At 37.6% G+C, this 27,094-nt stretch overlaps 1 protein-coding gene across 2 annotated transcripts in view; it reads left to right on the top strand.

Annotated features, from left to right (window-relative positions):
* PDCD6IP (programmed cell death 6 interacting protein) overlaps positions 1 to 26,127 on the top strand; it is a 62,085-nt gene extending 35,958 nt beyond the window's left edge. For both annotated transcript variants that reach the window (XM_066246101.1, XM_066246100.1), the window contains exons 9-18: positions 123 to 246; positions 3,223 to 3,400; positions 8,096 to 8,207; positions 9,358 to 9,527; positions 15,422 to 15,670; positions 16,012 to 16,146; positions 17,359 to 17,453; positions 20,593 to 20,716; positions 21,661 to 21,848; positions 22,633 to 26,127. In XM_066246101.1, the coding sequence (XP_066102198.1) occupies positions 123 to 246; positions 3,223 to 3,400; positions 8,096 to 8,207; positions 9,358 to 9,527; positions 15,422 to 15,670; positions 16,012 to 16,146; positions 17,359 to 17,453; positions 20,593 to 20,716; positions 21,661 to 21,848; positions 22,633 to 22,807 (1,550 nt within the window). In that variant the 3' untranslated portion in view covers positions 22,808 to 26,127. The remainder of the gene's footprint in view (positions 1 to 122; positions 247 to 3,222; positions 3,401 to 8,095; positions 8,208 to 9,357; positions 9,528 to 15,421; positions 15,671 to 16,011; positions 16,147 to 17,358; positions 17,454 to 20,592; positions 20,717 to 21,660; positions 21,849 to 22,632) is intronic.
* The last annotated feature ends 967 nt before the right edge of the window (positions 26,128 to 27,094 follow it).

The following is a 27,094-nucleotide window of genomic DNA, read 5'->3' as shown; positions in this document are numbered from 1 at the left end:
CATCGTACTTTTAATAATAATTTAGTTTTACGTTTAATTTATATTGGAAAGCAAATATGAACAGTCACTTTATAATTTGAGTTGTCTCAAAATTCTGTTGGCATTTCCATTGCTACTTGTAGATTTGTTTGAGAAGATGGTTCCGGTGTCGGTGCAACAGTCCCTGGCCGCCTACAACCAGAGGAAGGCTGACTTAGTGAACAGATCCATTGCTCAGATGAGAGAAGCCACCACTTTAGCAAATGGGTAGGTAGGGCTTACCTTTCCTAAACTTATTTCTGAAGTTCTAATGTTTCTGTTTGATAGTTTAAATAGTTCATGAACATTTTACTTTTTGACCTTGCAGCCGAATGCCAAAGATGTGAAATAGCAAATACACACACACACACACACACACACGCAATTTCTTGGTGACACCATATTTATCAAGCCCTAACAAATATAGTTGGAAGAAATTTAATTGCTGAAACAAAGTGAAACTTTTGGCTATTTATTTGAGGAAAATGAGAAGTAAAATGAACTTTTTAAGTTAAGATATATGATGTATACAGTATTCAGAACCTATTTGTTTCAGGTGGATTCATTGGCTTTTCAAAAATCTTAAGTATAATTTTCATACAATAAAATATAACCATTTTAAATGTATTGTTCAGTTCTTTTGATCAATGTGAATGCCCTTATAACCACTAACACCACCACCACTACCACGATCAAGACACAACATTTCCATCACCCTAAAATATTCCCTCATGGCTCTTTGCCTTCAGTTTCTCCTCCCCTGGCCCCCAGCCGCTACTGATCTGCTCCCTGTCACTATAAGTTAGTTTTTCATTTTATACAGTTTAATCTAAATGTAATCATTGTAACATGTGCAGTGTGTATTTTATAGTGCATCGTGTTGTTATATTGTGTAATACTTCCAGTATATATAAGCACCTACCTGAAGTATATACTGAAAGTGTTTGTGTATCTTGCACTTAGCATGATGTTTTTGAGATTCATATATGTTGGGGGTATCAGTGTGATCCTCTATTTCTGAGCAGTAATTCGTTTTATGGTCAAATACCTGTTTGTTTATTCTTTCACCTGTGGATGGACATTTCAGAATGTTGATACTATGAACATTGATATACAAATCTTTGGGTTGAGATATTTTATTTCTTTTTGGTGAAACACTTGGATTAGAATTGCCGCATTGGCCTGACCTGTGGTTGCGCAGTGGGTAAAAGCGTTGACCTGGAACACTTGAGGGCGCTGGTTCGAAACCCCGGGCTTCCCTGGTCAAGGCACATATGGGAGTTGATGCTTTCTGCTCCTCTCTCCCTTCTCTCTCTGTCTACTCTCTCTAAAATGAATAAATAAAATCTTTAATAAATAGATAAATATTAAAAAAAAAAGAATTGCTGCATTGTATGGTTAGTGTGTGTTTGACTTCATATGAAACAGACAGATTGTTTTCCAAAGTGGTGGTTTCCGTTTACATCTCACCTGCGCTCTTTGAGAAATCTACTTGCTCGGCAGCTTCATGTGCACTTAGTATTGTCAGCCTTTCTTTTTTTTTAGTCTTTAATTTTAGCCATTTTAGTTTGTGTACCGGTATCTCATTTGTATTTTCCTGATTAATAAAGATGTTGATCAACTCTTCATGTATTTATTAGCCATTCATATATCTTTTGTGAAGTGTTGGTTGAAATATTTTGCTAATTTTTTAAAACTGTTTTCTTCTTAATCTTTGAAGAACTCTATACATATTTCAGAGGCAAGTCCTTTGTCAGATATATGTAATTAAGAATGTTTACTCCTAGTCTGGTTTGCTTTTTTAAATGTTTTTAATTTTGAAGAATATATGGGTTTTAACCTAATTTTTCTTTTTCTAGCAAGAAAGCAACATGTTTAACATTTCCTTTATTATATAAATGAAATAGTAGAATAATTGTTACTGTGACACAAACTGAGAACAGATAAAGAATCTGGAAATAATACTTAGATCACCTATGTTCTCAGCATTTTGTCTAGATGATATGAAATTACAACTATTTTATGTACTCTGACTTATTAGTGACAGTATAACAATCAGGAGTATAATAAAGATATTGCAGTTAAAATTTTTTATTGATTTATTGATTTTAGAGAGCAAGAGAAGGGGTGAGGGACAGGGAAAGAAAGAGAGACATTGATTCGTTGTTCCACTTATCTATACCTTCATTAGCTGATTCTTGTATGTGCTGTGACCAGGGATTGAACTCACAACCTTGGCATATTAGGATGACGCTCTAACCAACTGAGCTACATTGCCAGGGCAGATTGCTGTTTTTAAGATAGACTTTTTGACTTTTAATTACTTAGACTGAAAGAACTTAAGTTTGAACTATCAACCAAAAGTATTCATTATATATATTTTAATGTGCATTTCTTTAGGCTTTTAATTCTGAACTGTGAACTTAAAATAACTTAGTTCTCTTTTTTTAAAAAAGTTTTTCCATTGATTTGAGAGAGAGAGTAAGGGAGAAAGAAAGAGAGAAAGGGGAGGCAGAGAGGGAGAGAAGCATCAACTCCATCTAGTTGTTCCATTTTAGTTGTGTACTTACTAATTACTGATTGCTTCTCGTATGTGCCCTGACTGGGGGTTGAACCTGAGACTCCTGGTGCGCCCGGTCGATACTTTACCACTGAGTCACCCGGCCAGGGCCAAATAACTTAAATCTTGAGCGATTTTATCATAATTTTAACCACCACTGTTTTTTTTTCTTTCTCTCTTTGCTTTATTTTTCTTTTTGTATTTTTGTGAAGCTGGAAACGGGGAGAGACAGTCAGACAGACTCCGGCATGCCCAGGGGGCGACGCTCTGCCGTAACCAGAGCCACTCTAGCGCCTGGGGCAGAGGCCAAGGAGCCATCCCCAGCGCCCGGGCCATCTTTGCTCCAATGGAGCCTTGGCTGCGGGAGGGGAAGAGAGAGACAGAGAGGAAGGAGGGGGTGGGGGTGGAGAAGCAAATGGGCTCTTCTCCTATGTGCCCTGGCCGGGAATCGAACCCGGGTCCCCCGCACGCCAGGCCGACGCTCTACCGCTGAGCCAACCGGCCAGGGCCTGCTTTATTTTTCTATTGATAGGGCTTATCCACTTTTGGGTTGGTAACTCCATTGCTGTTGATTTGGATATAGGAGATTAATGTTCTAAAGGTGGTTTAGACCTCTATATAACATAGTATTTCATTTTTTTCAGGGTTTTAGCTTCTCTTAATCTTCCAGCAGCAATTGAAGATGTATCTGGAGATACCGTACCTCAGTCTATATTGACTAAATCCACATCTGTGATTGAACAGGGAGGCATTCAGACTGTAGACCAGTTGATCAAAGAGTTACCTGAACTACTACAAAGAAACAGAGAAATTCTAGATGAGGTATGTTTTAAGAGATTTGCTTTTCAAATAAAAAGTTTGACTCTTTGGTGTCCAGCAGGGACTAGTACTGGAGGCTTCCTCCTGTTGCATTTCTTGCATAGGGTAATAATGCTCATCATCTGGGTGAATTGACTGGGGCTCAGAGCCTGACCTTCAGCCTCAAGAAGAATTTCGATTGAGAATAAGTTTATACATGTCTAAGGGTGTTTAAATGGACATAATGAAACATAATGAAATTAAAGAAGACCATTGTATAATAGTATAGTGTGAGAAATTACTGTCACACATACTATTCCAAGTTTTCATAATCAATGATTTTTTTATATTAAAGATTGGGTTTCTTGGTGAACATGGAATCAAACAAAGGAAGTTAGGCCGTCAACTATTTTATAAGCCCACTGTATCCATCTGCCAGTGTCTCCAGAGGGCATTGCACCAACAGGAATGGAACACTAAACTCTTTTGGCTAAAACCAGCTGTTTGTCAATGTTATTCTCCTTTTACTGTGCCTGTACTTCTTTCTCCAAATTGGTATATTTCCTTCTTCAGCTATAAATATATTCAAGCTTGTTATATTGGCTTTGCCAGTTTAGGAGTCTCCTCTAAGGTGACTTTTGTTAGCAATGTTTTCATCCCTGATATTCTGCTTTTCAGTGAACTCTCAGAGGGTATTGTGTTTACATTATTCCAGGTACTTTGGGGCAGGGGTAGAGTACTTAAGTACTTATGATAGTGTGAACCTTGGGAATGAGAGTATTTACCTCCCAGTGTTATTTAAAGGATGAACTAAATAAACTAAAACAGTGAAATGCCTAGCCTATGGGATACACAATTTATGCTTAGTAAATTGTAGCTATTGTTAATATATTACTATGGTGATGATATTGCAATTATTATAAGTGATACGATATAACTGATATTGAACATGGAGGCATCCAGACTTTTGATCAGTTGATGGTAATTGTTTTACCTTTCAATGCAAATCAGCTATTGAAAAAGCTTAGGAAACTTAAAGGGAAACTTATTGCATTGTTGGTGTGGGAAATCTGATGAAGGGTTCTACATTTATTATATAATCAACATTATCAGTCCTACTTATGTAGATGTAGTCAATAATCAGAAAAACTAAAGCAAACAGAATTGGTGTTATACAGTTCAGTACCAAGCCTTCCTGGGCTGAATTTGTTAGAAGTGCAGAATCTCATACTCTAACCCAGTGGTCCCCAAACTTTTTTGGGCCACGGACCGGTTTAATGTCAGAAAATATTTTCATGGACCGGCCTTTGGGGTGGGATGGATAAATGTATCACATGACCAAGGCAAGCATCAAGAGTGAGTCTTAGATGGATGTAACAGAGGGAATCTGGTCATTTTTTAAAAATAAACATCGTTCAGACTTAAATATAAATAAAACAGAAATAATGTAAGTTATTTATGCTTTCTCTATGGACCGGTACCAAATGGCCCATGGACCGGTATCAGCGGTTGGGGACCACTGCTCCAACCGACCTACTGAATCAGCCTTTGCCTTTTTTTTTTTTTTTTTTTTTTTTTTTACTATTTTTCCAAAGCTGGAAACAGGGAGGCAGTCAGACAGACTCCCTCCTGCATGCGCCCAACCGGGATCCACCCGGCATGCCCACCAGGGGGTGATGCTCTGCCCATCTGGGGCGTTGTTCTGTTGCAACCAGGGCCATTCTAGCACCTGAGGCAGAGGCCATAGAGCCATCCTCAGTGCCCGGGCCAACTTTGCTCCACTGGAGCCTTGGCTGCGGGAGGGGAAGAGAGAGACAGAGAGGAAGGAGAGGGGGAGGGGTGGAGAAGCAGATGGGTGCTTCTCCTGTGTGCCCTGGCTGGGAATTGAACCTGGGACTCCTGCACGCCAGGCTGATGCTCTACCACTGAGCCAACCGACCAGGGCCAACCTCTGCCTTTAATGAGATCCAAGGGTGATTTGTGTGCACATTAACATTTGACAAACACTGTCCTTAAGGTTATAGTAGAGTTTTTTTGTGAAAATACCTTACTGTCCTTCAATATATATTGATTTGTGGTTCTGATAAGCCTGCTGTCTGGTGTTGCAATTGAAAGAACGTTAAAATAGTAGATCGACATAGGGAGAAAAAAGTGGCGAGTGCTGTTCAGGAGCACACCTGAGTGAAAGCAGCCTAGGAATGATAGCGAGGGAGAAGACAGACACTGGCCCGTGTGGGCATAGCAGGTCAGCGGGAAGCAGCAGTCTGGGGCAGTCAGGAAGTAGAGGTTACAAGAAGAACTCATTTAATATTTAACATTTTACGTGTAACTTAGTTGTTAAGGTCTGTGAATGTGAGTTATATTTAGATTTGATTCCTAGTTCTTATTCCTAACTGTACTGTGACCCTGGGAAAATTACTTAACATCTTTATGTTTCAGGTTATTCATCCACAAAACGGAGATAATTGTATTTAAGCATCTAAGATAATTGTGAAGTGGGATCATACACGTGACCATTAGTTTTTATTTAAACATTACATATTACTGTATATTTTTGATTTTAAGATCTCATTGATTGGAAGACATGTATTTGATTTTGAAACAAGTTTTGTGGGAAAAGAACATTGCCTAAATGAAATACTATATATCAGTTGTGAGGAGCATCTTTATTAGAAATATTAATGTGATAAAAATTTGTGTTATAATTAAGGAAAAACTGGCATTATTAGTATGTATGATATGTCTACTGTCTGACTCTCTTAATATGAGGTACTTTTATTATCTTATTTGATGTTCATTTTGTCAGTTGAACTTGGATTTTATAAGTAAGTTGTGAAGTAAATAGTTTGTGAAGCTGGTATTCTCCCCCCCCCTCCCTTTTTTCCCCTTTATTAAATTTATTGGGGTGACACTGGGTAACAAAATTATACATGTTTTGGATGCCTCATCTGTACACTGGTATGTGTTCCGTCACCAGCCCAGGCTGAGTCTTCACCCGTCACCATCTGTCCCCCATGCGCCCTCCACAGCCCCTGCCCCTGGCACTCACCACACTGTTGTCCGTGTCTGTGGGGCTGGTACTCTTTGTATTCATTTCTCTGGTAATTTTTGGAAATTTAGGTTCTATATTTTAGAAAATCTTGATTTTCAGAAGTTTCGAAGTGTCCACTAATTTGTTTTTAAAGACTGAGTTTATCCTGCCTGAGACCTGTCGGGTCTGTCAGTTTTAGGTTCCTGTCCGTGGATTCTATTTCTTCGGTTAGTCCTTTTTCTCTGGTCTCTCCATTGTGTTGGAATGGAGTTCTGTTAGATTGCTGGTGGTGCTCCTGGAACAGTTTTTCATAGCTGGACATTGCTTTCTCTTTGTGTTCTGTTCTTCTGGGAGACTGTCCCAGGCTAGCCTTCAGCTCATTACCTGGCTCTTGAGCTGTGCCTTTTGTGTTCTTCAGCCATTCTATTGAGTTTAAAAAAATATTGCTGTGATACTTTTTATTTCTAAGATATCTAATTGGTTCTTTTAAAAAAAATCATGTATATTTTTGTATTTTTTTTTTTAGGTAAAATTTACATAACCTAAAATTTACCATTTAAGCTTTTTTAAGTGTCCGATTTAGTGGCTTTTAGCACATTCACAATGTTGAGTGAGCATCAACACCTCCTAAATTCAGAAACATTTTCATCATCCCACAAAGAAACCCTTTACGATTAGTAGTCATTCCTTCTTCTCCTTTCCCCTTGTTCCCGACAAACACTAATCTGTTCCTGTTTCTATGCATTTGCTCACTCTGGGCATTTCATATAAATCATAACAGTATGTGGCCTCTTTGGTTAGATTTATTCCTAAGTATTTTATTCATTTTGATGCTGTTATAAATGGAATTGTCTCAATTTTTTTTGGATAGTTCATTGCTGTAATATAGAAATACAGCTTACAGCTGATTTTTTTTTTTTTTTTTTTTTGTATTTTTCTGAAGTTGGAAACGGGGAGGCAGTCAGACAGACTCCCGCATGCGCGTGACCGGGATCCACCCGGCATGCCCACCAGGGGGTGATGCTCTGCCCATCTGGGGCGTTGCTCTTTTGCAACCAGAGACATTCCAGCTCCTGAGGCAGAAGCCATAGAGCCATCCTCAGCGCCCGGGCCAACTTTGCTCCAGTGGAGCCCTGGCTGCGGGAGGGGAAGAGAGAGAGAGGAAGGAGAGGGGGTGGGGTGGAGAAGCAGATGGGCGCTTCTCCTGTGTGCCCTGGCTGGAAATCGAACCCGGGACTCCTGCACGCCAGGCCAACGCTCTACCACTGAGCCAACTGGCCAGGGCTGATTTTTTATCTTGATTTTATTTTCTGCAATTTTACTGAGTTTATTGTCTCTACTAGTTATCTTGTGGATCCTGTAGGAGTTTTTGCATATTAAGGGCATTTCTTGTAGGAGTTTTTGCATATTAAGGGCATTTATTCTGCAGGTAGAGATAGTTTTACTTCTTGCTTTCCAGGAAATTTTATATTTGGTATAATTTTAGATTTACAGAAAACTTTTTGATAAATACATTATAACATGACTTCCTGCAGCAAAAATTATTTTACTAATTTATATTCTAATCACTAATGTAAGAGCAGCTCCATCTCACTCATTCTTATGTACTTTGAGTATGATCATTTACAAAATGTTTAAAACTTTTATAGCAGAAATAATATCTCATTGCTTTGCCTCCTTTTTAAAAGTCGTTAAGATTGCTGGATGAAGAAGAAGCAACTGACAATGATTTAAGAGCAAAATTCAAGGAACGCTGGCAAAGGACAGCATCCAACGACCTCTACAAGCCTTTAAGAGCAGGTAAAAATGGGCATAAATAAGTTTTCTATGAATGAAGTCTCAATTCGGATCCACATTTTTGCTTGATTAAATTAGGCTCATTTGTAAACCCGTTATTACTGCAGCTGCTGCTATTATGAAAACCTAGGTTTTTCCTCGGTTCAGTTTAAGATAAAAAATGAACCCCAAAATTCATGTTCATTATGAGAAGTTCAGATTCTTAAAGAAGGGTATAAAGTTAATTAAAATGATCCTATAACTTTTTTTTCTATTCTAGCTATGTGTATATTTTATAAACATAAATTAGTTTATATTATATATGTATGATTGTACAATTTCATTTCACTTGAGTCCTGAGTGGTATAAGATGACTTACAATTTTTTTATTTGATTTTTTTTTTAAGAGAGAGAAGGTAAGGAGAGAAAGAGAGAGAGAGAAACATTAATTTGTTGTTCCACTTGTTTAAGCATTCATTGGTTGATTTTTGTATGTGCCCTGACCAGGGATTGAACCCACAACCTTAGAGTATCAGCACAACTTTCTAACTAACTGAGCTACTCTGCCAGGGCAAAAGATGATCTTTAACAGTTAATTTGAAGCCAAATTATTATACTGAAAACTATGGTTAATATTTTATTCTTGTTAAGATAAATGATGTCTTCATAGTAGCTAGAGACTTGTTTTATCTATCTCTAAATGGAATTAATGTTACTGATATTTTATTAAAACTATATCTGCTGTTTAAGTCAAGTTGAAGCAGTGATTCTTTGAGAAAGGAATACTTTTTAAAATAAATGATAACATTTTGGGGGATGAATGATTTCTTTTCTGTATTCTGAGTTGTGGGAGAAGATTCTCAGTTAGCTTTTATTTGGTGGATAGGGATTACAAATGTATTTTAAAGTATAACTGAGCTTTTGCTTATCGTTGATTTTTCAAAAACAAAAATGCAAAGACTGACAGGAGCTGAGTTTCTATTATCTAGTGAATTGGGGCCTTTAGAAGGGGAATAAAAGTAAGAAGCCTCCTAAGAGAGGAGCTCCAAATGCTGAAATTCAAGTATAAAAATTGGGGCCTGCTGGAGGAGAACAGAACTAAAAGTATAAGCAACTTATAAACATTACTGTTAAAATCAGTGCTGTACTCTGATAACATTCTTTTTTCCCACAGAGGGAACCAACTTCAGAGCGGTTTTGGATAAAGCTGTGCAAGCAGATGGACAAGTGAAAGAACGGTACCAGACTCACCGCGACACCATTGCACTGCTGTGTAAGCCAGAGCCTGAGCTGAATGCTGCCATCCCTTCTGCTAACCCGGCCAAGACCATGCAGGGCAGCGAGGTAGGAAGATGCATTTTAATAGGGCTGCTCACCTGCTTATGAAAACTATGTTCAGGCTATTATAAACAAGAAATTGCTGCCTTCTTATTGGCATCTTTTTAAAAATGCAGATGTTAATTGAGGTTGTTATATTAAAGTAGCATGATATATACATGGTATTATACTAATATCATTACTGTCCAGTAATTTCCATTTATTGACTGCCTCATGGGACTGGGTACTGTACTCTAGAGATACTCCATATGTTCACAGTATTTAATTAAGGCTTTATAAAAGGGAGAAAATTTCCTGCAGTGGAAGGACTGGGTTTGGCTGGATACTCTGCTGACCTCACGTTTTTTATTTTTACATTATTCTCTCCTGCTTTCCCACCATTGCACTATATTCCACTGGGACCCTCTCTGGAAGGGAAATTGACAAGGTGTGCATGTTAATACATGAGTAACATCATTACCTTTCTGCTGTTGACAGGAAGGAGAAAATCAATAGTAGGACATCTGATTTGGAAAGTCCTAAAATAGGAGAAAGTGCAAGTGTGATTTAGTGTCTGATGAGATAATGTAGTAGGATAAGTAGAGGCCCTGAAGTACACAGGACAGTAAGCCAGAGGGCAAGAAATACTGCTAAACACTTGAAAAGATGAATTTCCTGGGATAGAATCATAACACGATGGTGTAGGATATAGTAAATAGCCCTTTGGTCCCTCTACCATTCTGAATAGAAAACTTACTACCATGGAAGTTAGGAAGTTAGCTTTTCTTTGTAATACAGGTGGTATTAGAATTTGTAGTTACAAAAAATTTTTTTTAATTTTTTATTAATTTTAATGGGGCGACATTAATAAATCAGGGTATATATGTTCAAAGAAAACATCTCCAGGTTATCTTGTCATTCAGTTATGTTGCATACCTGTCACCCAAAGTCAAATCGTCTTCTGTCACCTTCTATCTGTTTTTTTTTTGTCGTCGTCCCCCCCCCCCCCCGTAAATACCACACTCTTGTCCATGTCTCTTAGTCTCGTTTTTATGTCCCATCTATGTATGGAATCATGCAGTTCTTAGTTTTTTCTAATTTACTTAATTCACTCTGTATAATGTTATCAAGATCCATCCATTTTGTTGTAAATGATCCGATGTCATCATTTCTTATGGATGAGTAGTATTCCCATAGTGTATATGTGCCACATCTTCTTTATCCATTCATCTATTGAAGGGCTTTTTGGTTGTTTCCATGTCTTGGCCACTGTTAACAATGCTGCAGTGAACATGGGGCTACATGTGTCTTTACGTACCAATGTTTTTGAGTTTTGGGGGTATATAACCAGAAGAGGGATTGCTGGGTCAAAGGTAGTTCTATTTTCAGTTTTTTGAGGAGCAACCATACTTTCTTCCATTTAAAATCTTGATGGGGTTCTCTTCTCACAATACTCGGCTGCCCTGTGTATAGTTCTTTTTTTTTTTTTTTTTTAACAGAGACAGAGTCAGAGAGAGGAATATATAGGGACAGACAGACAGGAATGGAGAGAGATGAGAAGCATCAATTATTAGTTTTTTGTTGTGACACTATAGTTTTTTATTGATTGCTTTCTCATATTGCCTTGACCGCGGGTCTTCAGCAGACCGAGTAACCCCTTGCTGGAGCCAGCGACCTTGGGTCCAAGCTGGTGAGCTTTGCTCAAACCAGATGAGCCCGCGCTCAAGCTGGCGACCTCGGGGTGTCAAACCTGGGTCCTCCGCATCCCAGTCCGACACTCTATCCACTGTGCCACCGCTTGGTCAGGCCAGTTCTTTCTTCACTGAAGGGGGAAGGTGCACATGAACCACTCTGTCTCAGAATACTTCCTAGCTAACTTGGGGGTATTATCACCAAGGTAATACTGATAGTGTGTCTGACCCTCATCTTCATTAGACTATTTTTTAAACCAGTTCTGTATATTCCTATTTCTCCCCCGGCTTTATTTAACTTGGCCTTTTTTTTTCTTTTGAGTGTTTTTTGGACATAACTTATAGAGAGATGAAAGTGATATTTCTTATTTTTCTAGTAGCTAAACAGACTGTATGGGGTAAAGTCTTCAAAGTCGTGGTTCAGGTTCCATAACTCCGGGGAACAAAATTGTTGTTGCATCCACAAAAACACTTGTTCTTACCTAATTCGAGTGTGCTGATCTCAAACCTGACATTAGTTTTTCTCTATAAGCTACAGTTTTCTTGCAATTCAAGATTTTAGGTTTTCATCTTACTGTAAAATTTTCAACATTTAGTTTAACATAATGAAGTAGAATGTCTTCTTGGGTATCATCTTTGTGAAAATTTAATAATTTATATAATGCAGTAAATACACTAATACACTAAAAGATATGATTGCATCAGAATTTGTCTACAATTTCAAAATAGAACATATTAAAAACACTTATTTTAATCATAAAATTTGCACAAAACTCATTTTAATTCTATTCAGGCAAAAATTTGCTTTTGTAGCTCTTGCGTTTGTGTACTTATTCAGGACAATCTCGTTTGATGCTCCATCAGTAGTCTGCTCATCACCAACAGCTCCAAGATTTTCGGGAAACTTATCAAGGTGACTGTTCAGGAAGTGAATCTTAACGCTCATGTTACATCCAGTGTCACAGAAAGCCAACAGCATTCTTCGAACCAGAAGTTCATAGTTTTCTAATTTTTTGTTGTCAGGGAAGTTCTTTGTAACTGCCACAAAGACTGCCATGCTGCTTTCTCCTCCTTATTCATTCTCTTGGCAAATTCTTCATCACGTATGAGGGTTCAAATTTGAGGTCCATCGAATACACCTGCTTTTATCTTCTCGAAAGAGAAGGCAGGAAAAGCAGAAATAGTATGTTGAAAGCATTCACTTTCTTTATTCAAAGCCTGAACAGACTGCTTCATTAAGCTAGGTTTGATGTGAAGTGGGGGAAAAATGATCTTGTCTCGATTAACTACAGGTTCATTCACAATATTTTGCATTCCTACTTCCAGAGCTTCACGTTTTGGCCACTCCTTCTGTGTCCAGTGTTTCTCCCGAGCTCGGCTGTCCCACAAACACAGAAAGCAAGGATACTTTGTGAAACCTCTCTGTTGTCCTAGCAGGAAATTTACCATTTTAAGATCCACACAAATGATCCAGTTATGCTCCTCATACTTCAGGAAGTCGAGGACAATTTTTATGTCATTATAATCTTCTCGCAGATGAGTTGAATAACCAATTAGAACCGCTGCATAAACATTACCGTTGTGTAGGAGAACGCATTTCAGACTCCGTTTAGAGCTGTCAGGAAATAGCTGCCACTCTGTTGGACTGTAAATGGTAACACCACCTAGCTGGCTGAGAAGACTACTGATATCATGACAGTAAACAAAGTGTTTGTCTTCGGAAAAAAGTCCACAAAAATTTGTTTATGTTTCCTGAAATGGGATACTTTAGCTGACCAGTGAAGTACATTGTTTTCTTGAAGCCTGGAGGCTAATAACTCAGCTGCTTTCTTTGATAGGCCCAAATCTCTTACTAAGTCATTCAATTCAGGTTGGCTAAACTGCTGAGGGGTTAATGACTGCTTGGCATCAGAAGAAGACCCTTCAGATTCTACAACCATTTCCTCATGCATCTTATCAAAATACACTTGATCACCATGTTTACTTTCTTCGTCCTTAGAAGAAATAAAACCATTGAAAACTGGAATTGGGAGTGTCTCAGAGTATGGAATAGGTCATATTGCTGAAGGAATATTAAGATATGCGATAATATGCCGTTTTTTCTTGCCAATGCTCTTTGTATGGATCAGACAGAAATAACAGTCACTGCTGTGGTCCTTAGGTTCACGCCAAACCATAGGAATACCAAAAGGCATTTCTTTGCGTTTTCCTTTTGTCCAGTCACGAAGCATTTCCTCACAATTATGACACACAGTATGAGGAGCCCAATTCTTGTCTTGATTGCCAAGGGGAACTTGAAAATAGGCAATATATGCACGTGTCACAAATGATGAAATATTGCGCCTTTGACGTTGAAGTGTGTAACAGCCGCATATGTAACAGAAGGTGTCGGGAGTATTCTTACATTGACGTCTACTTGAAGAAGCCATGATTCAATCTTAAAATAAGAGGGTGTTTTTATCAGATAATAATTTTTTACATTTAAAAACAACTACAGTTGTGTAAAAGTGATGTTTGTAAAACATTAATTGCCTGTGGTTATGTTCAATCCAAGAGTCGTTGCCCTTTAACTTCAATTTAAAAACCAATGCATGCCATTAAGTGTAACAAAAAGAAATTAAAATTGCATAAAAACTAGAACATGCACCAAAAAACGGATTTCAGATTTGGAATCAGTGATGCAGAAATATATAGAAACAGTTCTAAAACCTCATGCAACAGAAAATGAAAAAAAATTTGTTCCCCAGTGTTATCAGTGTAAATATACCAATAGATAATACTGTTGCAACATTTTAAAATTTATATCCTATTACATGCTGCCAATACAGAATGTGTCACGTAATTACAGAAATAGTTATAATTCAGCAAAATAAAGGATGCTTTAATTTTTAATCTTTTCCATTATCCCTTTCTGAATACTTAGATGCTAAGTTTCTTGAGGCCATAATGTACCCAAAGAAAAGAGTTAAACCTTAAAACCCGACTGCCAGTTAATAATAATGGCTAATATGATTGAACACTTACCCTCTGTTAGAAATTTTGTTGTGTTAAAATTTTTATTTATTTTTATTTTTACTTTTTACAGAGACAGAGAGAATCAAAGAGAGGGATAGATAGGGACAGACAGACAGGAACGGAGAGAGATGAGAAGCATCAATCATTAGTTTTTCATTGCGACACCTTAGTTGTTCATTGATTGCTTTCTCATATGTACCTTGACCGCGGGCCTTCAGCAGCCCAAGTATTAATAAACCCTTGCTCGAACCAGTGACCTTGGGTCCAAGCTGGTGAACTTTGCTCAAACCAGATGAGCCCGCACTCAAGCTGGTGACCTCGGGGTCTCGAACTTGGGTCCTTTCGCATCCCAGTCCCATGCTCTGTCTACTGCGCCACCACCTGGTCAGGCTGTTGTGCACTTTATATAGATTATTTCAGTGTTCCCAACAGTCTTGAGATAGGGACTGTCCTGAAAACAATAATTAGCTTGACCAGCTGGTGGTGCAGTGGATAGAGCGTTGGTCAGGGATGCTGAGAACCGAGGTTTGAAACCCCAAGGTTGCAGGCTTGAGTACAGGCTCACCAGCTTGTGTGTGCGACGTCGCTGGCTTGAGTGTGGGATCATAGACATGACTCATGGTTGCTGGCTTGAGCCCAAAGGTCACTAGCTTTATGCCCAATGGCACTAGCTTTATGCCCAATGACACTAGCTTTATGCCCAGTGGTGCTAGCTTGAGCCTAAAGTTGCTGGCTTAAGCAAGGAATCACTCTTTCTGCTGCAGCCCTTCGGTCAAGGCACATATAGGTAGCAATCAATGAACAACTAAGGTGCCACAACTACCAGTTGATTCTTCTCATCTCTCTCCCTTCCTGTCTGTCCCCTGCCCTTCTCTCTCACAAAACAAAAAACAAACAAAAAAGCCTTGATAAATATAATTAAATGTGTTCCTTATATTGCCGAATAGAGTATATATTGACTAGAATTGAGTTTTTAGGAAAAGCTACAATGTCCAGTAAGTTGTAGAACTTGCTAGTGTTGTTATTGCTACTGCTGTTACAATCTGAGTTCACCAAAGGTACACTGTCTATACTAAATAAGACCGATGTACAGTTTATCCATGGCTCTCTGAGAAAGTATTTCTTCCTGATCCTGGTGGACATTTGTATATAAATCCTTTCTTGAAATTAGCTTCTGGTTTTTTTGGCAATTAAACTAAGGTTGGTTTTTTTTAGGTTGTAAATGTATTAAAATCCTTACTGACAAGTCTTGATGAAGTCAAGAAAGAAAGAGAGGGTCTGGAGAGTGACCTGAAATCAGTGAATTTTGACATGACAAGCAAATTTTTGACTGCTCTGGCTCAAGATGGTATGATAAATGAAGAAGCTCTTTCTGTTACTGAGCTGGATCGAATCTATGGCAGTCTGACGACTAAAGTCCAAGAAAATCTAAAGAAACAGGAAGGACTTCTTAAAAGTATTCAGGTGAAGTTTATATACTTTAATAAGATTTATGTTTTAAAATTTTAAAGTAAAGATAGCTCTGGTCTAAATCATTTGTTCATTTAGGATTGTATGTTTGCAAGTGTTACTTACACATTAATGAAGTCTGTAATCATTATTTATTGTTTTGACACACTGAATTTGTGGTATTTTTACTTCAGAAAAGATTTAAAGCACAGTGCTACCCAAAAGAAATATTAGGTAAATATTGAGTAATTCTTGTGTGTACATGATTTTCATAGTTGTAAAAATATCAATAAAATGTTAGGAGCTATGTTAATTTGGTAAATGAATGAAAATACATAAATCTTTCTTTTAACAAGGTCTCACACCAGGAATTTTCGAAAATGAAACAATCAAACAATGAAGCTAACTTAAGAGAAGAAGTTTTGAAGAATTTAGCTACTGCATATGACAACTTTGTTGAACTTGTAGCTAATTTGAAGGAGGGTACAAAGGTATGGTGTACAAATGAAACAATAGCTGTTCAATATAGACATGAATATATATATATATATATATATATATATATATATATATATATAGTTTGGGAATTTAATTGATCTTTTCCTGTTGGGCCAAATTATATTTTGCCGTGAAATTTTTAGTTTTAATGACTTTTGCCTCCTAGAGTATTGTTATAAGAGCTTAAAGAAGGTGCAGCATTGCATAGGAACTTGGATGAATGTGTATTTCGCCAGGCAGAAAGGGCTTTAGGTATTAGAAGTAGTAGGGATTAGCTGAGAAATATCCAAAGCCAGTGATACTTTTTTGGGGGTGGAAAGTTGATCAATTTGACTTCAGAGGAAGCAGAGCCGATCTATGGTGGGGAAGGTGAGTGATGGCTTTTATATTTTGTGCTGATGGTTTGGATGGTGATAGACTTGTGATCTGAGTCTCAGAGCGCTTAAAACATATTAAATATATTTTAAGTATTTTATTGTTTGTTCTTTAAAAAGTTTAGGGAAATGCCTCTCTTTGTTTTTACCAATTACTTTGCTAATGAAGGAACAAGTGGTTTTTAAGTTTTTCAGAAAGTACTCTTTTGGTACTTCAACTCCATAATGATGATTGAATACATTTTTTTTAAAAAAATGTAAATACAGTAGATAATAATGTAAAGCTCTCTGAAGAGAGGGGCAAAGCCTTCCAAAATAGAGAGGATAGTAAAAGATCATTTTAATTTGGTTTAAACGCTTTATTGAAATAGGTAAGCTGAGAAAACTCTCCAGTGACCCCTTGGGAAGACTCGCTAGGACTTTCCACAGGGTCTCTGGAGAGTCTTGCAAGGGCTGCTGAAATGGTGCCTGCATTTCCGAAGTGAATGTGCAGGTCTGGCCTTCTAATGAAATAGGTCCAATATCTTTATTAAATAGTGGGCTTTCTCTAGGAATTGGAAAGATGTTCATGATCATGAACTTTTAACTTGTTGACCTTTAATTTTTGGTGACAATGTTTTCTAGAAGTGATTTTATTTTTATTATTTTTAAGGCATATTAGCTCATATTTAACATTAAGTTGTTAGACTTAAGTACATAGTATGATTATATCTCATGTAGGTTTTAGTTCTTCAGTTTTATCCATTATTGACAAATGAGCTTTAGATTGTGTTCCTCCTTAGATTAAAAAATTGTTCCAGTTTATTACTTACGTTTGTCCTTTGCTTATAGTTTTACAACGAGCTGACTGAAATCCTGGTCCGGTTCCAGAACAAGTGCAGTGACATAGTGTTTGCACGGAAGACGGAGAGAGATGAACTCTTAAAGTAAGTTTGTTTTCTGTATCGAATTGTACTGAAAGTGTTTTTTCTTTAAAAACAAAACAAAAAAACCTTGTGGAGACTTCTGGGGTAAATTTGGCCATGTGAGAGAGTGGTTCCCTTTCTCCTGGGTGTTTACAGAGCAACAAGCAAACAGCTGCACGACCTGGGAACAAAGGGAGCAGAAACTCGAGATTCAGAAAGTGCAGTGGTGTCCCAGAAATGATAGTAAATCAGCTCAGGCGGCAGATCTCAGGAAAGGCCAATAAACATAAGCAGTTTACCTTGTAGTGGCATAAACTAGAGGTGCAGAGCATGGGGAAGACAGGGTGAACAGCTCAAAAACTGTCAGTGAGGTCACTTTCTAAAGGTCGGAGACTCCTGAGAATGGACTGCTGGGTCAGTAATGGACGACTGAGTCCATGCCGAGGACTCGAGAGAGAGTGGACGCAGCACGTGAAGAAACTATTTATTAAGGTGAAGAAAATGGACAAAATTTAACAAAACTTAATAGATGGGAGCATTCACCAGAATAATAGTCACAGGACAGATAAAAATTCTGAGCTCACATTTCACTATGAATAAAAAAAGGTTAAGAAGCAGCCTTTCTAAGGCATACCAAAAACAAAAATGCCAGAGCTCAGATGGCGAGGAAACAGGTGGTGATAAAACGTGTCAACATTCATGAAGGAAGAAGAGAAGAACAAAACCACCGTAGGTCGAAGAAGAAATCGGAAGGAACACGAAAGGAGAGTATAGAGAGTGAAGAAAACACAGGAACACATAGAGTAGAAATGTGGAAATCCAAAGAAAATGAAACCAAGATGGAATTAAAAAGAATTACAGCTGGGCAAAGAAAACCCAGTATATGCAAGATTGAATTCCCCTCATTGAAGACAAACCAAAACAGTGAATAAAACAAATATATATATTTTTAATTTATTCATTTTTAGAGAGGAGCGAGAGATAGGGAGAGAGAGGAGAGAGAGAGAGAGAGAAAGAGAAAGAAGGGGAGGAGCTGGAAGCATCAACTCCCATATGTGCCTTGACCAGGCAAGCCCAGGGTTTCGAACCGGCGACCTCAGCATTTCCAGGTCGACGCTTTATCTACTGCGCCACCACAGGTCAGGCCTAAAACAAATATTTAATGATAATACTCAAGAACCTTTTCCTAAACTAAGTGAAAGTTTATTGAAAGGATATATCTTATGGTTGTGAAAAATTAACAAGAGCTACTAACGCCAAGGCATATAAATGATTAGCCTTAAAAGATAATTGCAGGATTCTTTAGGTAGTCAGGCAAACACATCAAGTCACTTTATAAAATGGAAAAGTGTAGGCTGGCAGCACTGCGTGCTGGAAGAGAGTGGAGTGATTGCTGTAGGGTCTGCAGCAGAGCAGGCGCGAGCCAAATGGTCATTCATGCGCGTACAGAGCCCCGTGTCCGTTAGTAATGAACATAAAGAACTCGGACACGGCTGTGCTCGTGAGCCTTTCTGGAGCCCTCCGCCAGCCACACCCGTGTTCACCGCTCTGCCCACGTCTCAGCAGTGTCCACCCCGTCATTACCTGCTGCTCCCAGGGCAACCATTATCTCCACTGTGAGAGGACAGACGAGCTTCTCCTGTTTTTTCACTGTGTATAAATGGAGTCATACTGGCTTTCAGTCAACATTACATTTGTGAGATTCGTCTGAATGATGTTTCTGTATATATTTCATTGTATGAGTATACTGCAAGTTTATCTGTACTGTTATTAAGTATTTGAGTAGTTTTTAGTTTTGAGCTGTTATATTGTAAATAGTGTGGGCATGAATGTTCTAAACCACAACTGTCCAGTATTACTGGTAGCAGTAAAAGATTAGAAACAAATCAAATGTCCAGGGCTGGTCAAATAAATGAAGCTGCATGTGTATGGAGAAGTACTATGCAGTCACACATACCATTTAAAATTTCTAATAGCCACAGTGGGTAGATGGTGTTATATTGAGTTGTACACTTGAAACCTGTATAGTTAGGTGAACCATGTCAACTCAATAAATTAAAAAATTAATTTAAAAGGAAAAGCTAAAAGAAACAGGCAAAATAAATTCCAACAATATATTTTGTTTAACTCAGTATATCCAAAATATCATCTCAAAATATAATCAATGCAAAAATTATAGAGAAAAAAACTTATCCCCCACACCAAACCTTAGAAACCTGGTGGGTAATTTCTACTCATAGCACATCCGTTTCATTTAGTGAGATTTTCAGATGGATTTCAATTTACTGTCCGAGGGATTTTAAAATCCATTTCGGGTTCTTAATACTATATTTTAATGGTCTTTTCAACCATCTATCTTTAATGAATTTTCCCTAGTAATAGATTTTGAGGTATCTTTTAACATGAAATAATCAGTGCCATATTTTTTTGAATATCTTTAGAAAGTGTTTATTAAGAAAGTTACAAAATGATTTAAGTGGGTTAGCCTTTTTTCATCTGTTGTTTGGTTTCTATGAACACTGATATAATACACTGATTAAAATACTAGCTAGGTGACCGAGTGCAGTTGTGGTTTTCTGATTACCTTTAGGTAGGGTATTATGTTAAGGGTTTCTCATCTAGGGGATGATCTCTTGTTATGAGTGGGCAGTCTTTTAGGACCACTTGCCTAGTTTGATGTGATTCTTTCTCTAGCTGTAACTGATCTCTGAAAAAGTTTACCTTTTTTCCTAGGCTTCAGAAGTAGATTAAGAACTAACTTCATTTTATTCAATTAGGGAGAAAGAAGATTTATGCTATTTCTAGTTAAGGAAAGAAATATAGTATGTTTTAAAATGCCACCATTGCCTTGGCAGGATGCTCAGTTGGTTAAAGGATCGTCACAATTTGCAAAGGTTGCGGGTTCAATACCTGGTCTGGGTACACACAGGAACATTGATGTTTCTCTCTCTCTTTCCTTTTCTTTCTCTCTCTTTCCTTTTCTTTAAAATCAATAAGCAAATTTTAAAAAAAGAACATTACTTTAAAAAATATAAAATACCATCATTGTTTTGAGTCTATTTTCTGTGTTTCATGTATGATGTAAAGAAAAACACCTGGTAATTTATGTGTTGGGTTTTCTTTTATTATGTTAATTTCTAATACTTTTGTCTTTAATAAGGGACTTGCAACAAAGCATTGCCAGAGAACCCAGTGCTCCTGCAATTCCTACACCTGCATACCAGTCCTCTCCAGCCGGGGGGCACTCTCCCACTCCTCCAACTCCAGCGCCAAGAACCATGGTGGTCAGTAAGCAGACATTTTTAAAGGGAAGTTTTACGTTAGTGACAGCTTGTTTGCTGTAACGGATTGATTAGTCTTCACATTGGAGAAGTCTGGTGTCACCATTTTCATCAGGTGACCGACCAGATGTTTTGCAATATGAAGAATTCTTGCCAGAAAAATCTTTAACATGAATCTAATTAAGTCTTTAGAACCAACTTTCAGTTTTTAGCAAATACGGTAATAAAACAAGTTAAATTGTGCTGTTAGGAAACAATTGGACAGATCAAGAACTGGGACATTTTATGGGACACTTGCCTTGTTTTTTTCTAGGAGTGAATGTCAGAGAAAAAAAATAGGCAGAAGGCATGTTTTAGATTAAAAGAGAAGAAAGATTTATAATAATCAAGTGCAATACATGAATCTTGATTGGATCTTGGTTCATAAAAATACCTGTAAGAGCGTATTTTGGTGATACAAGGGAACCGTGAATGTGGAGTTAGGTACTTGATGATGTTAGGGGATAAGTGTTCCTTTTCGTGAAGTGGTATTGTGATTATGTAGGAGAATGTTAGCACGTACATGTTTATTATACTATTCCTTTAAGTTTCCTGATACTTGAAAATGATCATAAATGGTGGGCCAGGACAAGGTGACAGTAATGAACTGTCCCCGCTGTGTTCCTTCCTCCCCCTCAGGTGTCTGACTGTTGGTGGGAGCGGGAATGAGCAGTAAATGGTTAAGTAATGAGCGGCAGGGAAAGAGAAGTGGCTGTGGGGGATCTGGAAGTTGGAGAATTATTTCTCAACTCATACATTTCTAAAACAATAAGCCAACATTTAAGAAAGGGAATTAGAACCATACTTGGTTGGATTCTAGAGTTTCTCATATGCCTTCTGTATTGAAGTGATAGCAGTTTGAGAGAAACACGGGACATTTGGTAGTCACTGCCGACTTTTTCTTACAGTCTACTAAGCCCCAGCCCCCTGCCCGGCCTCCGCCTCCTGTGCTTCCAGCTAATCGAGCTCCTGCTGCTGCAGCGTCAGTGCCACTGGGGACCGGGACTGCCACACCTCCTCCATCGCAGGCCCCTGGGCCAGCTCCCCTTCCACAGGCCCAGGGGCCCCCCTATCCCACTTATCCAGGATACCCCGGGTAAGGCTGAAACTTGGTATATCCCAGTGAATCGGCTGACGTTTCTAGCTCTGGGCAACCTTTTAAAAAGAGGGTTGTCGCTTCTCTGAATGGATGTGTCATGAATGAATAAGCTACATTGTCAGCTCGTACTGAAATAAAAATCATGTTACAGTCAGTTACTCGAGTAGTTGGATAGCCATTTCCCAAGCATATTTATGTTTTTAGTTTTTACATATTGGGTTAATATTAAGTAAATCGCTTCTGAATGAAATTCAGAATGTATTTCCTTAATCTTGTTTACTTAGATGATAAACAGGTACCATTTGAGTTTAGTGAAAGCAAGACTGATAAGGCCTTTTTTACATACTTTCACAGTGAAATCTTGGAAGTCTGATAAATTGTTGAGCAGAAATTTATGTAATTATAGTGTGTTCTTTCTTAAAGATCAGCTTTCTTTGTGATAATTTATTAATCTTAAAAATCAAGACATTTGACTTATTTTAAAGCGTTCTTTACACTTAGTAAGTCCATTCTGTCTTCCCATTAGAACTTTATAAACAGTAAATTTGTATGTATTGCAGTGAACTTGATATTTTTTTTTATCTCAGTTAATAAAAGGATTAGGAATACTTGTCTCTAACAGGCACCTTGAAACAGCTGTTTTTTTTCTCCACTGATCTCTAATAGACTGAGAAATGGAGATAAATTGATATCTTGAAACAACCAAGTTTTAGAATAATATGTTCATTTATTTAGTATTTGATTTACTAATCCAATTCTGTTGTTTCCTTTTCCCCATCAGGTATTGCCAAATGCCCATGCCCATGGGCTACAATCCTTACGCATACGGCCAGTATAATATGCCATACCCACCAGTGTATCATCAGAGCCCTGGACAGGCTCCGTACCCGGGACCCCAGCAGCCTTCATACCCCTTTCCTCAGCCCCCACAGCAGCCCTACTATCCACAGCAGTAATGTGTCAGCTCAGAAGCCCAGCTGGTTCAGTTCAAAGCGAAAGAAGTACCAATCCTGCAATAAGTGTCCTAACTCCACACTCTGGTTCATATACGTCCTCTGCTGTACTGAGTGCAGTGTACTATACTTGTCTGCGGCTGAGAACTCAAGCTGTGCCCCAGTTCCACATTTGATTGCACACGTGAGGTTTGCTGCTATTGCAGCATAAACACTAGGTATAATAGGATTTGACATAAATTATATTGCTGTTCATAAAAGTTGAAAATGAGAAATTAAACCCACAAGTGAAACCTTTGAAATGATTATACTTGTGTCTACGTAAGATGTGATTGGGACATCAGAAACTTACGATGGTTTAAGTACCGATATTCAAGAAAACCAAGTTTTCTTTCTCTTTTGGTTTATTGATTTGGTTTAGTTTCCATTATGCTATTTTGCATAATCAAAGCATTGTAATCTTATAATTTAAAAATAAATTACTTAAGAACAGTTGTTATTGTTATGTTTTGTCATTGATTCTCATTACTGTCTAATTTCTTTCTGGTATTAGTCTCATTTTATATGTACGTGAGTTAAAGAGGTAGTGTGTTTAAGTGCATGATTAATGCAAGTTAATAGTCAGGTTTCAGTACATTTTATAGTAAAACCAAAAGAGTATCATAACTTATCTTTCATATGCTGATTAGTAAATTAATTTTGAAAAATCCTATAATGTGGAAGGAACATAATTGGTACCAAAGATTCTTCAGAGAAATATACAAATAAATATGTATATTTAATGTTTTATTAGTTTCTTCAAGAAATTGGTACAAATTCTGGTAATTATTTTTTTCATAACCTGGTTAAAATACATTATTGACACAGTACTGTCTGATATAATGGGATTGTTTAAAGAAAATTTACTGTACCCTTCTCCTTTTTTCCACCTTACTGTCTTAACTTAGTAACATTTAATGCACAATGTATGTGAATAGATTTAAGCCCTTTCATTTTTATGCTCCTAAAGATTGGACTTTTTATAATTCAGGGAGCACACAAAACAGTTGTTGGGAGCAAATGCCAATTCCGGAATAGGCTGTGTATTTAATATTAATCTCTGCTGTTAGGATAACTGATCACTGTATAAACCTCAGCAAAAATAGTGAGACATGCTTCATGGAATGAGAAAATGAGAAAGAAATGAGTTGTTTGCAATCACAGTGGGGTCTGTTCTGTGTGAGGTCCTGAACACAGGCTTATGAGTAAATTTCTAATGAATTGGTTTATGTTTATTTTTTAAGTTTTAATGTTGACCTCTTCTTGCATTATTGTTTCATTTAAATGATACTATCACTTGGTCCACTGTTGTTTTCGTTGATAGTTTGGGTTTATATTTTAAATGTTAGACTGAATGTGTGATTGTAAAAGGGAGTGAATTTGTTTTAAAAGATATGTATATTTAAAATTTTTTTTACTTTGTTTGTTGTATGTAGAAAACATGAAGGCATGTTACTATAATATAAATGAATTTTACATGGAATATTGCAATTGGTTTAAAGTCCAATAGTTAAAACCTTGGCAAAAAAATCGTTTTTTACATATCAAAGCTAAGTTTTATTAATGTGGAATCATGGGCTTGTTTGACTCTTGTATAAATGACATTTAAGTTCTACAGTCTTATTACTCAAGGTTATACTAACACAAGATACTCAGTGAGAGGGGTATTCCAAATTGCTAGTTTATAACTCTTACTAATGCAGAAAAAGCAAAAACAAAATTGGCCTGAATATTCTCTTGGGGGAAGATGATGCTCAAGAAAAGTGTAAGTGCATCCGAGGCCCGAAGGGAAGTCCCAGGGCATTTAGCCCATCTCCTGTGCTAAACTAGGCCTGCTCCCGAGAGCCACAGGAAGATTGTTCAGGAATTCTAGGAGAGGAGATCCCACACCCCCTGTGGCAGCATGCCTGACTCACTCAGCTCTGTCAGCAAAGCCTTCCTATGCAGCTACCCAGAACCAGTTCCTCTTGTCTTTCCACTCGTCCTTCAGATACTTGATGCTTTCTTTCGGGCATCTGTGTCTAGGTGCAGATGATCAAGTTTCCCCAGGCCCTCATCGCTGGGTCTGTGTTTATAGGCCTGTCTAGTTTCATTATGATGGCTCATGGAAAGACGTTTCTCTTAATGTCCATTTTGCGTTCTAGCAAATAAGAATGAAGCCTTCGTTGGGATTATTTTTATCAAACTTTTTTTTAATCCTTTGCTTAGCTTCTGATATTCTACAAAATACCCTCAATAGTTGTTCTGGATAATGCTGTTCTTTTAGAGATAGGAGAGTGTTAACTCTGGTTCAGGTATGTTGTGTCTATGTTGGCTTTTTGATTATCTTCTTAAAGAAAAGAAACCATTCCCAGACCATTTCTATTGGACGTTAGAATACTGTCTTAAAATGGATTATACTTCAAGCAGTGAAGCTCTGCATGGAGAGCTACTCAGAAGTGGGGTAAACACTAACTTCTCTTATTTCTTTTTCCTAGTTGCAGACAGATGGTCCTACTTCTCAGTTGGGCGCAAAGCATTGGGCTACTCTTCTGCCCCTCAGTTTTTATTCTCAGTTAAGAAAAATGCTCATGTATCACTGCTAACCATTCAGTCTTTGTGAGATATCCACATACCCATACCCCCAACTTTGCAATTTATAATCTCCCTTCCCCCGATCCAAATAGTTACAGAACAAACAGCCTTCTGTCTCTTATGTTTATCCCAGTCAGCAGCTTTTCTAGTCCAACACAGATTTTTAAAAATTTTCCATTCGAACTCTACTGTTTGCAAAAGTGCTTTTGTACAGTGCAACTTGTTAAGTAGATTTTAATCTGCTAATGGGGACTTTTTTTTTTTTAAATGATCAGTATATCTTGAAGAATTTTGCTATTAACTAACCTAGTGGCATCTCTCTTTTTTTCAAACACCTGCAATTCTTAGTTGACTCAGAACAGGATACAAAGTGGGAAACAAACCAGTGCTATTGTGTTATAATTACTAGTTTAAAAGTAGATTTTAGAACTAGACAGTGATTATAAGATTTACATGGAAGAAAAAAGAAGGAAAAATTCTATTTTTAAAGAAAAAGAGAATATTCAGGCTTTATTTCTGGTATGAAGTTTATATTTTTAAAAAAATCTTATATTATCACACCAGAGATTTTAGATTCTTTTCTGGTTACAAACATTGCTGGTAGTTGGGTTATATTTTTATTGTATTCATTTCTCTTAGGGGGAAAATTGTAAAGAAACAAAAAGGTTCCAGATGAATGTATCCTAGAAATAAAAGTTGAAAGATTCTTACTTCCTTGGAGTATGAATTCTTATTTAAAGTGCTTATCCTTTAGCTTTATAGTTTCTGCAATTTCTTTAACAAATGGTGGACTGAGAAATAAAAAGATACCCATTTTGACTAAATGCATGAGAGTATAAAAGAAAGACAATGTTTAAACATTTTCTTAATAGTTGCCAACTCTATAATTTATCACGGATAGATCATGTGTTTCATTGCTTACGATTTTTCCCCAGCTCTTTCAGATGGGTAATTTCCTTGTGTCACCTTTTTTGGGTTAATATTTGAAAATGTTTGGCAAGATAATGCTATTCAGTTGATCAGCGGAGGAGAGTGGTGAAATGTGTTCATCCTTTAAAACAGTTCTGTTTTCTTCCTACTTCTCCCATGTGTTAAGGCCAGACACAACTTTTATTATGTAGCTCAGAAGATACAATTTATCTGAAAATGTGTTGATTTTGCATACTTTTCAAGTTCGTTCAAGGTGAACAAGCTAGCGCCAGGATCCCTTGAATCCCTATTATGTACTGTATATCTTAAATATAGAAAAATTGGGCATAGTTAAATCTTAACTTTTTTTGTTTTCACTTACCTGGCTTCTGGGTTGGAGAGTAAAGAGTTCATACTGAGTGGGAACCTAGGTGTGTTGGGTGACAGGAATGTGGGGATCTAAGGGACCCCCCTGGAGCTTGGGTTGTGCTCCAGCTTAAAGGGAGGTGACTGAGAAGCTGCACATTAGGACTGCTTTAGCATTTACTACCATAGAGCAGGATTGCCGTAGGACCTATCTCGACAGACTTGAAGTTGTCTAGAGCCCATGCACCAGTATCGCTGCCCACTGGCCAGGCTCGCCTTTGTGGGTTGGGGGCACCCAAGTTGTCTGCCTTAGCACCCCTGCCTGCGTGGGACCCTGGCTTCTGTCAGTTCTGTGGGTCCTGGTATTATTCCCTTTTGCTTAAAATTTGCTTAAGACCCTTT

The sequence above is a fragment of the Saccopteryx bilineata genome, chromosome 10, assembly GCF_036850765.1.
Source record: "Saccopteryx bilineata isolate mSacBil1 chromosome 10, mSacBil1_pri_phased_curated, whole genome shotgun sequence".
Lineage (NCBI taxonomy): Eukaryota > Metazoa > Chordata > Mammalia > Chiroptera > Emballonuridae > Saccopteryx > Saccopteryx bilineata.
Note: the sequence above shows the minus strand (reverse complement) of the source record. Positions and strands in the feature narration are given on the sequence as shown.